Genomic DNA, 14,043 nt, shown 5'->3' with positions numbered 1-14,043 from the left:
TTTATTCGTCTGGACATGTTGCATATGTGTACCAAATTTCATACACGTATGTGAAACACAGCAGTGGGAATTGAGCTAAAGGTGGTGCTGTAGAGCCATTTTGAAAGGGCCATGCCTGAAACCATTAAAATACGTAAAAGACCTGACATGTACAAAATTTCATAGGTTTTTGAGCATGTTTAGGCCCTCAAAAAAGCAATTCATTTGGATAAATAATCAAAAGCAGATACAATAGTGCAGGGATCCTCAAATCCAGGCCTTGAGGGCTGGTGTCCTGCAGGTTTTAGATGTGTCCCTGAGCCATCACACCTGAATCAAATGGCTGAATTATCTCCTCAGTATGCAGTCAAGTTCTCCAGAGTACTGCTAATGACTTCTATATTTGACTCAGGTGTGTTGAAGCAGAGACACATCTAAAAGTTGCAGGACATCGGCCCCCGAGGCCTGGATTTGAGGATCTCTGCAATAGGGCCTTCGCACAGGTTGTGCTCGGGCCCTAAATAAATGCAGTGTTGAGGCTATCATTTTCAGCAGGATGTTGAAAGAGGTTGTTTACGTGCTTTGAGCGCTCTTATTGGCTACCAATGGTATCATCACTGGTACCCAATAAGAGATAAATTTCATTTTGCTCTCCCTTGTTGCTAAGAACATCTCATGGACCCATAAATGATCTGCAATACAGTGCACTGATTCCAATATTATTGGCCTATGAATTAGCCCTTGTAACTTCCAACTCATTTTGCCAGATTGGGTCACAGATCACCCCAATACAGCACTTCACTCTCAGACTGCTGGCTTACTTGTGGTTCCTAGGATACTTAAGAGTAGAATGGGAGGCAGAGCCTTCAGCTTTCAGGCCCCTCTTCTGTGGAACCAGCTCCCAGCTTGGATTCAGGAGACAGACACCCTCTCTATTTTTAAGATTAGGCTTAAAACTTTCCTTTATGATCAAGCTTATAGTTAGGGCTGGATCAGGTGACCCAGAACCTTCCCTTAGTTATACTGCATGGGGGGGTCCCAAGAGTGTTTCTTTTCATTCACCTTTTTTTACTCTGTTTATAACCCACTCTGCATTTAATCATTAGTTATTCTTATTAACCCTATAACCTCGAATGCATCAGCCGTGGCACAACGTACTTCAGAAGTGCCACTGTTCATGGACTTCCAGCAACAGATACCGTAATACTCCTATATGGCTGTGAAGCGCAATTTCTGAGCTTTCAGGAACCATTTGAATTTTTCCGATAGGAGAAACGATCACGGAGTTATGGTAAAAAGCCAGCTGATCAAAGTTCCTTTGATCAGCCTACTCGGTAGTGATACGCTATGTCTTATGTTCGCGGCTAGTAAGGGCAGGAAATCGGCGCTTCAGTGGCCATCACCCGACGTTAAAGGGTTAATCTCTGACTCTCTTCCATAGTGTGTCTTTTGTCCTGTCTCTCTCTCTTCCTCAGTCCCAACCAGCTGCAGCAGATGGCTGCCCTTCCCTGAACCTGGTTCAGGTTTCTTCCTGTTAATAGGTAGTTTTTCCTTCCTACTGTTGCCAAGTGGTTGGTAATAGGGGGTCATTTTGATTGTTGGGTTTTCTCTGCTATTATTGTAGGGTCTTTACCTTACAATTTAAAGAGCCTTGATGTGACTTTGTTGTGATTTGGTGCTATATAAACAAAACAGAATTGAACTGAACAGAATTGAATTATACTTTTTTGACCCTTTAACTATGGGCGATCACTGCTGAAGTGGCGGTTACCTGCCCTTACTAGCCGCAAACAGCTGGTTAAGACGTAGCATATCACTGCCGAGTCGGGCTGCCGAGTTGGCTTCTTACCGTAACTCCGCGACTGTTTGTCCTTTTGGAAAAATTCAAACGGTTCCTGAAAGCCCAGAAATTGCACTTCACAGCCATGTATGGGGTATTACAGTATTTGTTGCTGGAAGTCTGTGAATGGTGGCACTTTTTAAGTATGTTGTGTCATGAATGATGCATTCGAGATCAGTGTGAGGTTCTACCTTTCTTCATGTTGGCCTCGAGCATGGCTCTGTGTCTGAAGATGATCGTGTAGAAAACAGCCTGGCAGGAAGTGTAGAAGGGCCCATGCAGGCTGACATCACAACAGACCTGTTTGCCACATTTGTCCTGGCTGTCAATGTAACGATGGATCCAGGAGATAAGCAAATCAACACAGGCCCGCACAGTGCTGTAGGAAGGGTATGGGCAACAAAGAGTGCATTGGCAGTAGCCGAAATAACCCATAATAACCCTTAATACACTCTGGTTTCAAGCTGCCTTTGTGCTTTCTTAAGCAGTAATGTCATGTGAACTCACCTCACAGGGATGAATTTTGCTCGGGCCAAGAAACTTCCCAGGTATCCAGCAGCAGCCTGGCGGAGGACAGCTGGCAGAGAGGGGTTCTGCAGGAGCTTCCACAGGTGATCCAAGAAGGCCTCTGCCAGGGCCTGTGACACATATTACAGAAAACACAATACACATAGAGTACAAAAACCTAATAGTCTCACAAGTAATAAATGATGAACATCAGTGCAAATAAACCAGCTAAATTAATTAATTCTTTACTCCTCCACCTTATCATGGTGGAGGGGTTTGTGTGTCCCAGTGATCCGAGGAGCTATGCTGTCCGGGGGCTTGTCCCTCTGGTAGGGTTTCCCATGGCAAATTGGTCCTGGGTGAGGGGCCAGACAAAGCGCGATTCAGAAGACCCCTATGGAAATGACTGCAAGGGAACTGTTTAACCTGCCCAGGATAGGGGACACAACCTGGAGCCAGGCCTGGGGAGGGAGCTCGGGGAAGCGTCTGGTGGCTGGGCATTAGCCTGTGGTGCCCGGCCGGACGCAGCCCGAAGAGACAACAAGCGCCCGCCCTCCTGTAGGCCCACCAGACACAGGAGGCGTCAAAGGGGTCGGGTGCAGTGTGCGTCGGGGGTGGCCAAGACTGATCCCCAGCTATCGAGACTGGCTACTGGGATATGGAATGTCACCTCTCTGGTGGGGAAGGAGCCTGAGCTGTGTGAGGTTGAGAGGTACCGGCTAGATAGTCCGGCTCACCTCAACACATGGACTGGGCTCTGGAACCAGTCTCCTGGAGAGGGGCTGGACTCTGTTCCAGTCTGGAGTTGCCCTCGGTGAGAGGCGGCGAGCTGGGGTGAGTATTCTTGTATCCCCCCGGCTTGCTGCCTGTACGCCAGAGTTTTCACCAGTTGATAAGACGGTTGCTTCCCATGCGCCTTCGGGCCGGGAAACGGGTCCTGACTGTTGTTTGTGCTTATACGCCGAATGACAGTTCAGTACCCACCCTTTTTTGGAGTCACTAGGAGGGGTGCTCGAGGGTGCTCCATCCGGTGGAGTCTTATCAGGCTTGGCGATAAGACTGTGTGGGACTCTGGAGGGAGCTGACTGGGTATCGACAGGCCAAGTGGAACGCACCTCGAGCAGTGGCCGTAGCAAAAACTCTGGTGTGGGAGGAGTTTGGCGAGACCATAGAAAAAGACTTTTGGATGGCATCAAAGAGATTCTGGCAAACCACCAGGTGGCTCAGGAGGGGAAAGCGGTGCTCTACTCACACAGTCTATAGTGCGGGTGGAGTGCTACTGACTTCAACTGAGGGTATTATCAGGCAGTGGAAGGAATACTTCGAGGACCTCCTTAATCCCACTGACACACCTTCTGTAGTGGAAGCAGAGTCTGGGGATGAGAGGGATGACTCGACCATCACTGGGGGTGAGGTCACTGAGGTGGTTAACAACTCCTTGGTGGCAGGGCCAGTGGGGTGGACTGAAGTTCCTGAAGGCTCTGGATGCTGTAAGGCTGTCTTTGTTGACACATCTCTGTAACATCACGTGGTGATCTGGGGTGGTGCCACTGGATTGGCAGACCAGGGTGGTGGTCCCCATGTTTTTTCATCAGTTTTTTTTTTTAAAGGTGTATTTTGTCCAAAAGCCCAATCTGAGGCTTCAATACATGTAGTTTTTATGTTGCTATACAGAAACAAGAAATTTGTGCTTGGTTGATTATGTCCTTGTTGTAACATTATTTCTTGTCAAAAACTTAAACTATTGGAAAGCCTGTTTATTTACCTTTAAATGGAGCCACATTTGTAAGGAAAATGTATTTGTGGGTTAAGCAGCAGAGTAAGTGGGTTGCACCCATGGAAAACTTGCCAAATCTTCTCTGCCAAAGCCAAAAGGCTTATTCTGCTACTGAATCTTGTTTTGAGCTTCTGGTACCTCAGGTTCTGATAATCAAGCTTATATTTCGAGGCAATTTCAATGCAAAGAAATACTGAGATGAGATTCTGCAACCAGTGGCAATCCAATATCTCCACAGGCTGTGTACAGGGCCTGGGCCTTTTGCCCAGCGTTTTGTTCTTTAAGGGTTCTGTTTTCATTGAAATTCTTCTGTTGTGTTTATATATGGTTTTGATTCTTAATTTATTATAGTTTGTTATTACTTATAGTGATCTTTATAGCATTCCTGGTTCCCTTTGTTCTTGTCTTCCCCACATCTGTGTTCCAGTGTCGTGTTTTTCTGTGTCATGTCCCTTGTCTCGTGTGTTTTGTATATAGTTTTATTCCCAGTGTTGTGTCACATCTGCATCTGTCTCAGTACTCCCTGTTTCCTGTGTTCTGTGTTTAGTTTTACTTTCAGTTCAATTCAATTCAATTTTATTTATACAGCACCAAATCACAACAAACTGTCGCCTCAAGGCGCTTTGTATTGTGGGTATAGACCCTAAAAAATTACAGAGACAACCCAACAGTCAAACGACCCCCTATGAGCAGCACTTGGTGACAGTGGGAAGGAAAAACTCCCTTTTAACAGGAAGAAACCTCCAGCAGAACCAGGCTCAGGGAGGGGGGGTCATCTGCTGTGACCGGGTGGGCTGAGGGGAGAGAAAAAAGACATGGTGTGGAAGAGAGCCAGAGATTAATAACAATTAATGATTAAATGCAGAGTGGAGTATAAACAAAGTAAATAAGGTGAATGAGAAGAAACAGTGCTTTATGTGAACCCCCCAGCAGCCTAGGCCTATAGCAGCATAACTAAGGGAGGGTTCAACGTCACCTGATCCAGCCCTAACTATAAGCTTTATCATAAAGGAAAGTTTTAAGCCTAATCTTAAAAATAGAGAGGGTGTCTGTCTCCTGAATCCAAGCTGGGAGCTGGTTCCACAGAAGAGGCGCCTGAAGGCTGAAGGCTCTGCCTCCCATTCTACTCTTAAGTATCCTAGGAACCACAAGTAAGCCAGCAGTCTGAGAGAGAAGTGCTCTCAGATGGTTGGTTCATGGTCTCCTCCTTTTTTTGTTCATTTTAGTCAGGGCTCCCATCTCTTTTGAGTCTGTTTGTCTGTTTTTGAGTTTTCATTCCTAAAAGCTTGTTGAGTGGCAGCTGATTACAACATTTTATATGTTGGGTTTCTTTAAGCCATTAATTTAGGGCCCGTAACAGGCTTAAAACTTTCCTTTTTGATCAAACTTATAGTTAGAGCTGGATCAGGTGACCCTGAACCCTCCCTTAGTTATGCTGCTATAGGCCTAGGCTGCTGGGGGGTTCCCATGATGCACTGGGTGTTTCTTCTCCACTCCCAATGTCTTTATATGCCACTACATTATGTTTTGCTTTATTCAATTCAATCCAATTTTATTTATTTTACAGCACCAAGTCACAATGAATAGTCACCTCAATGTGCTTAATCTCTCCCATAGTTTGTGTTTTGTCTCTCGTTTCTCTTCTTTCCCCTCATCCCCAACCAGCAATGGCAGACGGCTGCCCCTCCCTGAACCCGATTCTTCCGGAAGGTTCTTGGATATGTAATATTAGATTTTTCTACATAAATCATTGGGTCTAATACTCTTATTTCATTTGTTCTACTTTTAAGGACTTTTGTGAAAAGCCTGATTATGTTTTAGTCATATCCATGTGAAATATATCAAATATTTAAGAGTTCTGAAACTTTCCTGTGGCTGTACATCTTGCTGCTAAAGCCCAGATTGCTGGTTAAATGCAAAAGCTAAATATAACTGTTTGCTCATATTACAGGCACATAATTTGGGAAGTACTGACCAGTCTGAAGCTGCAGAGGTAAAACAGTGTGTACTGCACATGACAAGAAGCGTGTGTTGGCAGAATGAGCTTGTCAAACACAGTCAACAAATCTCTGTACAGCTCCTTCGTCCTTTCCACATGAAAAGAACCTGGAAGAGAAGACAAACATACAATGTGTGCATAAAATTATTCCTTAACAGGGATGCAAAGACTTTCAACTTAGTACAACTATTTTTCATCTTCCTACATAACAATGGTTTAGATTTTCTTGGAATCAGAATACTCCAGTATTATTCAGGGCCTGGAACAAGCTGCTCTCATTGTAAGAGATCTGGGTTAAACACTGTTTACACTGACAGTCTGTAAGTATTTGGACAATTAGACAAGTTTTGCAATTTTGTCTCTGTATACCACTGCAGTGGATTTTAAAAATCAATCACTCAAAATGTTATTGAAGTGCAGACTTTCAGCTTAAATTCAAATACTTGAACAAAAGTCCTGCTTTAACTGTTTGGGAATCAGAGGTGGCCAAAGTACTGACATTCTGTAATTAAGCAGAAGTACAAGTACTTGTGTTAAAAACTACTCTGTTAAAAGCTGAAGTACTGGTTCAACTTCTTTACTCAACTAAAGGTAATAAAGTACAGGCTCTGTAATCTACTCAAAGTAAGAAAGTAAAAGTAGCTCCTTGGAGGACGCTTCTACCTCTTTCTTACATCTTTCTCCATCTGAGTGAAGTTATCGCTCACTCTTTGCTCTCCCTGGAAAAACAGCAACTGTTCCTTTAGCTAGCAGACACAATGTGTGACAAACTGCAGACATTTTTTGTGCTTTACGTTTTCTGTCCCTCATTTTCCTCACTGTTCCGGCGTGTAGCTTCTATGTAAAGCTCAACTTTCTCTAGCTCTTTCCAGTCTCCAAGCGCGCTTTGCAAGAGCCTCTCACTCTACCATGTGGTATGTCTGTGCCCTCCCTCCCAAATACAGATATTTGTGAAAAAATGTAGGGAGTAAATGTAAAAAGTAGTTGAAAAATAAATACTCAAGTAAAGTACAGATACCTGAAAAATCGACTTAAGTACAGTAACAAAATATTTTTACTTCATTACTTCCCACCTTTGTTGGGAATTATAGCCATTTTTACACAAAGACCCCCATTTTCAGAGGATGTTTGATTGGAAAATCCACTTTGGTGGCATACAAAGGTAAAATTGTAAAAATGTAATCACTGTCCAAATAATTATGGATGTAGCTGTATAAAAAGCTGCTTAATACAACTACCGTTGACATAGCAGATATCTCTGATGTAAACCATAAGCACAACCATGAGAGTGTCCAGCCTCTCAGCCACAGGATGGGCCGTCACAGTCATCTTGGAGGGCTGATCTGTTGGCATGTCTTCATCCTAACAGAACCCCCCCCCCCCCCCCCCCCCCACACACACACACACACACACACACACACACACACACACGGTGAGAGACTGTCAGGATGAAAAGAATGACTGAAGCAAAAATTCAAGGGGCGAAGCCAGCGACCACATACATACATTGCTTTATTATTTATTTATTTTTACTTTTGAATTTTTCTGGGTTTTCCAGAGCCAATAATAACCAGAGGGCGAAGCTTTTTTCAGGTGATTTTGGTTCGGCCAGTTAACAGGTTAAAACGTTCACCACTACGTTTAATGTCGGTCTGCTTGTTACAAACTATCTCAATTAAAAGCACATAGAGATTAACTAATTGTGTTTCATGTTATTCTGCTCAATTTCAACAACACAGCACAGCTCAAAAACACTGCTTATGACCAGAGATTTTATTTATTTATATATATATATATATATATATATATATATATATATATATATATATATTTATTTATATATATATATATATATATATATATATATATATATATATATATATATATATATATATATATATATATATATGTGTGTGTGTGTGTGTGTGTGTGTGTGTGTGTGTGTGTGTGTGTGTGTGTGTGTGTGTGTGCGTGCGTGCGTGCTTGCCATAGTACCGGCAAGAATTTAAAACTACTTTCACCCCTGCTTATAGGTGATTGTTCCTATGTTCAACCAGAGACTTAAAGGTGGAATTAACTGCTGGGTCTGAACTGTGTAAAGTATCACACTATAGCTGTGTCCAAATTCAGGGGCCACATCCTTCGAAGGACCCGTCCTACGCAGACCAGGTCCTTTGCAGCCCACGAAGACCGCAAAGGCCGGAAGTGAGCGGCTGTGAAATTGGACGGTTTAGCCTTCATATCTGCGTCACCTGCCCCCACCTCTATGTAGCTCATGTTGCCTAGCAACACTGGCGCGAAGCACAGCTGTGTAAAAGCAGCTGGTTAAATGGAGAACGAACTTTTGCTCCTTTTTGTGGTTTAATTTTAAATCCTTAATTCAAAATAAGCTGTTAAAACAAGCATAACACATTTCAGCATCAAGGAATACAGCTGAGCTAATGATTAATTTCTAACTATATTAAGTGAGACATTAATGTTGAATAAAACTATCCAGTTATTTGCTGAGGAACAAATGAAACACTGAAATAAACCAAACATCAGCAGCTAGAGATCATCTGAGTGAGTTATATCTGTGTTTAACTTCCACTCAGTGGCGAAAGCCAGCGGGAGTTTGAAAAGGATGTGCCCGCAGTCGGACGTTCTTTCCGGCTAAAGCGAGCCTCCATTTCCCAGTCAGCTGACAGCTAGCGAGGCGCGTTGCTTGTAGAGCAGTGGCAACGGACAGCTCTGAAAACAGCGGAGCACTTTTTGCAATTATGCAATATCTTGATAAAACGAGCTGATATTTGAGGGCGAAGTGCTCTATTGGGGTGATACGGTACTATGAGGTCTTTAAGATAAGATGGGGCCTGATTATTCAAGACCTTGTATGTGAGGAGAAGGATTTTAAATTCTATTCTAGATTTAACAGGGAGCCAATGAAGAGAAGCCAATATGGGAGAAATCTGCTCTCTCTTTCTAGTCCCTGTCAGTACTCTAGCTGCAGCATTTTGGATCAGCTGAAGGCTTTTCAGCTGATGGATGGATGGATGGATGGATATTCATTTACTATACTTGTGAACAGTCACCTCTATTTTATCTGTGGAAAAACTTTGTTGCTATCAACAAACCCTGCTTGCTGTTACCATGTCAAAGACACCCTCCTCAGTCTGCTCCTCTGCCTTCTTGCTCTGCCCTTCGTTTTCCTCAGCTTCCTCAATATCTGTTCGGGATGCGCTCACCTAAAATGTACCACACATACATACATACACACCTTTAGCACATCTTATCTCCTGAAGAAGAATTAATCAATTTTATGCCTGAATATGTCTTTCTGCAGCAAATATCTCAGAGTTAGCATCTGTGGACAGCATCTGTCCACATCAATACATTTTAGCATTTGGATGGCTGTAGCTCAGGAGGTAGAGCAGGTCACCTATTAATCGAAAGGTTGGTGGTTCAATTCATGGCTGCCTCAGACTGCATGTCAGAGTATCCTTGGGCAAGATACTGAACCCCTAGTTGCTCTCTGATGCAACTGTTGGAGTATGAATGTGTGTGAATGTTAGAAAGCACTTAGCTACAGAAAAAAAAGTGCTTATATCCATCCTGTGTTAATGGGTAAATGAGGCATGTTGTATAAAATGTTTTGAGTGCTCAAAGTAGAGTAGAAAAGTGCTATATAAAAGCCACTCCATTAACCATTTACCGTTGAAGGGCCTCTTAGAGACCATACACAGTTAGGTCCCTAAGTTTTTGGATGAAGACATTTTTTGTAATTTTGCCTTTGTACACTATCACAGATTCCAAGATACTTACATTCAATTTCTGGGAAGCAATGTCTTCCTGTTCCTGAGTGGGCACTTGTTAGAGGTGCAATTTCTCATTCCTGTTGATTCACATTTGGCTGCAAATTGCAGTAGCCTTCATCAGGTCACCGCCTGATGAATACCTCCTCTGAATCAAAAGCCACAAAACACATGTTGACTGGCTGGGAAAACTTATGCACCCTTGAATATCCTCAAGAAGATAAGGGCTGATCCAGCATTGTGCAACCAGGACAGAAACCACATTGTTCCTCCTGAATCAGAGGGGAGGCTGAGGAGTGAGAGTCCCCTGAAGTTGGTGTACACCTTCTGCTTCAATTTTTTGAAAAGGGTAGCCACCACTCCAGTCTACTAATCCATAAGCACTGTCGCTGTGTCACCCAAGATAGCTCCACAACATCCAGTGCCTTGAGAAACTCAGGGCAAATCTCTTCCATACATGGGGCTACTTTGTGACCTCAAGCAAAGTGATGGGTAAGACAGCCCCCTCATCCCCAGACTTTTATTCCCCTATGGAAGGCATGTCAGTGGTATTGAGGAGTTCCTCAAAGTGCTCCTTCCACCACATGACAATATTCTCAGTTGAAGAGCCACACTCCACTGCTACAAAGAGGCCAAGTACAGGTTTAGCAAGGAAGTGGCCACTGCTAGATCACATCACTCTGAGAATATACAGCAGCAGATCTCAGAGAATGACGCGGCCTCTGTATGGAAAAGCTTTAGGCAGATTACCAACTACAAGCCTAAAACCCCCCACTCCACAGACGACCTACAAACTGCAAATAGACTGAACGAGTTCTATTGTCGTTTTGATGGTCAGTTCAGCAGCCTTCACACCTCCACCAGTCCCAACCACAATACAGCCAACACAAATATTCACCCCCCAACCTCCCCCACTCCCCACACCTCAGAGAAGCCCACATCATCAAGGACTCCCACCCCAGAGTCCCCCTCCTCCCCCACCCCCACAGTCTTTTGTATTCAGGAGGACCAGGTGCTAAAGCAGTTCAGGAGTGTCAAAGCTCGCAAAGCTCCAGGTCCAGATGGTGTCTCACCTGCCACACTGAGACACTGTGCTAACGAGCTTGCCCCATTGTTCACGAACATCTTCAACTCCTCACTGGAGGCTTGCCACGTGCCTGTCTGCTTTAAAACCGCTACCATTGTTCCTGTCCCCAAGAAGCCAAGGATCACTGGACTAAATGACTACAGACCTGTGGCACTGACTTCTGTGGTCATGAAGTCATTTGAGCGTCTGGTGCTGTCCCACCTCAAGTCCCTCACAGCCCCCCTTCTGGACCCCCTGCAGTTTGCCTACAGAGCCAACAGGTCTGTGGACGACGCCATCAACCTGACTCTGCACTTCATCCTACAGCATCTGGACTCCCAGGGAACCTACGCCAGGATCCTGTTTGTGGACTTCAGCTCTGCCTTCAACACCATCATCCCTGATCTCCTCCAAGACAAGCTGTCCCAGATGAACGTGCCAGATCCCATCTGCAGGTGGATCATTGACTTCCTGATGAACAGGAAGCAGCACGTGAGGCTGGGGAAGAATGTCTCGGACTCCCGGACCATCAGCACTGGCACTCCTCAGGGCTGTGTCCTCTCTCCTCTGCTCTTCTCCCTGTATACCAACTGCTGCACCTCTGACCACCAGTCTGTCAAGCTTATTAAGTTTGCAGACGACATGACTCTCATCGGACTCATCTCAGATGGGGACGAGTCGGCCTACAGGATGGAGGTCAAACGTCTGGTGTCCTGGTGCAGCCACAATAACCTGGTACTGAACGCCCAGAAGACAGTGGAGATTATAGTGGACTTTAGGAAGCACACAGCCCCTCTACCCTCCATCATCCTGACTGACACCCCCATCACCACAGTGGACTCTTTTCGCTTCCTGGGAACTACCATCACCCAGGACCTCAAGTGGGAGCCCACCATCACCTCTGTTGTCAAAAAGGCCCAGCAGAGGATGTACTTCCTGCGGCAGTTGAAGAAATTCAACTTGCCAGCAAGGACCATGGTGCAGTTCTATACTGCCATCATTGAGTCCATCCTCACCTCCTCCATCACTGTGTGGTACGCTGGAGCCACCACTAGGGTCAAACAGAGACTACAGCGCGTTGTGCACTCTGCTGAGAAGGTGATTGGCTGTAACCTCCCATCTCTCCAGGACCTGTACACCTCCAGGACACTGGGGCGTGCAGGTCAGATCACAGCCGACCACTCTCACCCTGGGCACAGACTTTTTGACCCTCTCCCCTCAGGCAGGAGGCTACGGTCCATACGGACCAGAACCTCCCGCCATAAGAACAGTTTCTTCCCCTCTGCTGTTGGACTCATGAACAATTACCCTAAGACTGTTACCACCACCCTCCACAAACGCTGATGACCCTATGTCTATGCACCTGTCTGATTGCACTGATGTACATATTAGTGGAATATAGTCTACATTCTTTTATCTTTTAATTAGTCTCTGCACTGTATATTTTGTAATTTTGTAATATTGTGCTATAGTTATAGCTCTAATATCTCTGTATATTTGCAATTTGTATACTTGTATATTGTCTTATAGTTTTTATACTTATTTGTTTTTTTCTGTAAGCACGAAGTACCGCAGCAATTTCCTAATGCTGTGAACCTGTTCACCCATATGGCAATAAAACCTTCTGATTCTGATTCTGATTCTGATTCCATTTGGTATGCCGGCACCTGTCAGCTGCCTTCAAAGTCCCACAGGCTAACAAAGCTTGATAGGACTCCATGAGCTTGATGGCTCCCTTCCCTCTGGTGTCCACCATCTGGTCTGGGAGTTACTACCACTACAGGCACCAACCGCTTTACAGCCACAACTCCATACAGCTGCTTTAGCAATGGAAGTCCAGAACATGGTCCACTCAGACTCAATGTCCCCAACCTCCCTCAGAATGCTATCAAAGCTCCGTTGGAAGCATACCCTCATTGTAGATTTGGGCGCGCCCAAGCCTATCCAGCATCCTTCTCCACCACTACCAGGTTGTGATAATTTTACAGCTTACTGTTACCCCCTATATCTCGGACACTTGGGCAAAGTGACCAAGACATACAAGGTAGATCTGATGTTAAAATTATAAAATCAACCATCAACCTGCGACCTAGGGTGTCTAAGTGGACTTTTGAACACTCCTATGCCCAGCATGGTGTTAAGGACATAAAGGGCAAGCCATTTGTCAAAGCCACACCCCTGAGGGTGTCAGTGTCAACAGTAACAACAGTCAGGACTCATTTCCCAAACTGAAGGCACAGGGAAATAATCCTCTCATCTCTCCTGCAGTGAACCTCAATGTATAGGTACCAAATCAGGATAGGATAGGATAGGAGTATAGCTATCCTTACCTGCTCTCACCTTTGGCAACTCCAACATGATACAGAGTCTAGGAACTCTCCAAAGACTGCTTTCAGAACCTGAGTTCTGTGTTGAAGTGAACCTGAATATATCTCGGAAGTAACCTTCTGTACCAGTTCAAGTGCCTTCCCCACTATAGAGGCCGGGGCGTTTCATGTCCCAGCAGGCAGATTCATTAGCAGGGAATCAGACTGCCTGGGCCTCCTGGATTAAGCAGCATTCAAATACATTTGTGCAGCTTTGGCTGTCATGCAGACAGTGTATTGGTCCACTGTGGTGAAAAGACCACTGAGAGTAAAAGTGAAGCTGTTAGTTTACTGGTCAATCTACATTCCCAAGAGCTGTGGGTAGTGACCAAAAATGTGCCAGAAAAATTGCCTTCCTCCAAAGGGTGGCATGGCTCTCCCTTAGAGATAGAGTAAAGAGCTCGGTCACTCAGGAGAGGCTTAAGACTTGGTTATACTCTATTGTGGACACAGACATGGACCACTGAGGACCCAACAAGGAAGTCAGACTTCTTTGAAGTCATCTTTAAGTCTAATGTCTGGGGTACATGCATAGTTGGTGCATTGTAATGTTAATTATCTACAGATAAGTCCACGCAGTCACAAAAAACAGGCAGACCCTGTCTGATGATGAAATTTACGTCACTTGAACCCAAGCAGACTCTGGTGGATGCAAAAAGTGTAATTGAGGCTTTAGAATAGAGCTACTACAGGGGTTGGACAATGAAACTGAAACACC

General features: G+C 44.7%; 1 protein-coding gene across 2 annotated transcripts in view; it reads right to left on the bottom strand.

Moving 5' to 3' along the window:
- Window positions 1-14,043, bottom strand: part of rrn3 (RRN3 homolog, RNA polymerase I transcription factor) — a 38,034-nt gene that overhangs the window by 7,198 nt on the left and 16,793 nt on the right. The window contains exons 9-13 of one of the 2 annotated variants that reach the window (XM_030725566.1): window positions 9,216-9,326; window positions 7,341-7,464; window positions 6,079-6,209; window positions 2,327-2,457; window positions 2,011-2,198 (exon numbers count right to left, since the gene is read on the bottom strand). In XM_030725566.1, coding sequence (XP_030581426.1) covers window positions 2,011-2,198; window positions 2,327-2,457; window positions 6,079-6,209; window positions 7,341-7,464; window positions 9,216-9,326 — 685 coding nt within the window. The remainder of the gene's footprint in view (window positions 1-2,010; window positions 2,199-2,326; window positions 2,458-6,078; window positions 6,210-7,340; window positions 7,465-9,215; window positions 9,327-14,043) is intronic. The other variant, XM_030725567.1, reaches the window with a different exon arrangement.

The sequence above is a fragment of the Archocentrus centrarchus genome, unplaced genomic scaffold, assembly GCF_007364275.1.
Source record: "Archocentrus centrarchus isolate MPI-CPG fArcCen1 unplaced genomic scaffold, fArcCen1 scaffold_58_ctg1, whole genome shotgun sequence".
Lineage (NCBI taxonomy): Eukaryota > Metazoa > Chordata > Actinopteri > Cichliformes > Cichlidae > Archocentrus > Archocentrus centrarchus.
This window is presented reverse-complemented; position numbering and strand designations above follow the sequence as displayed.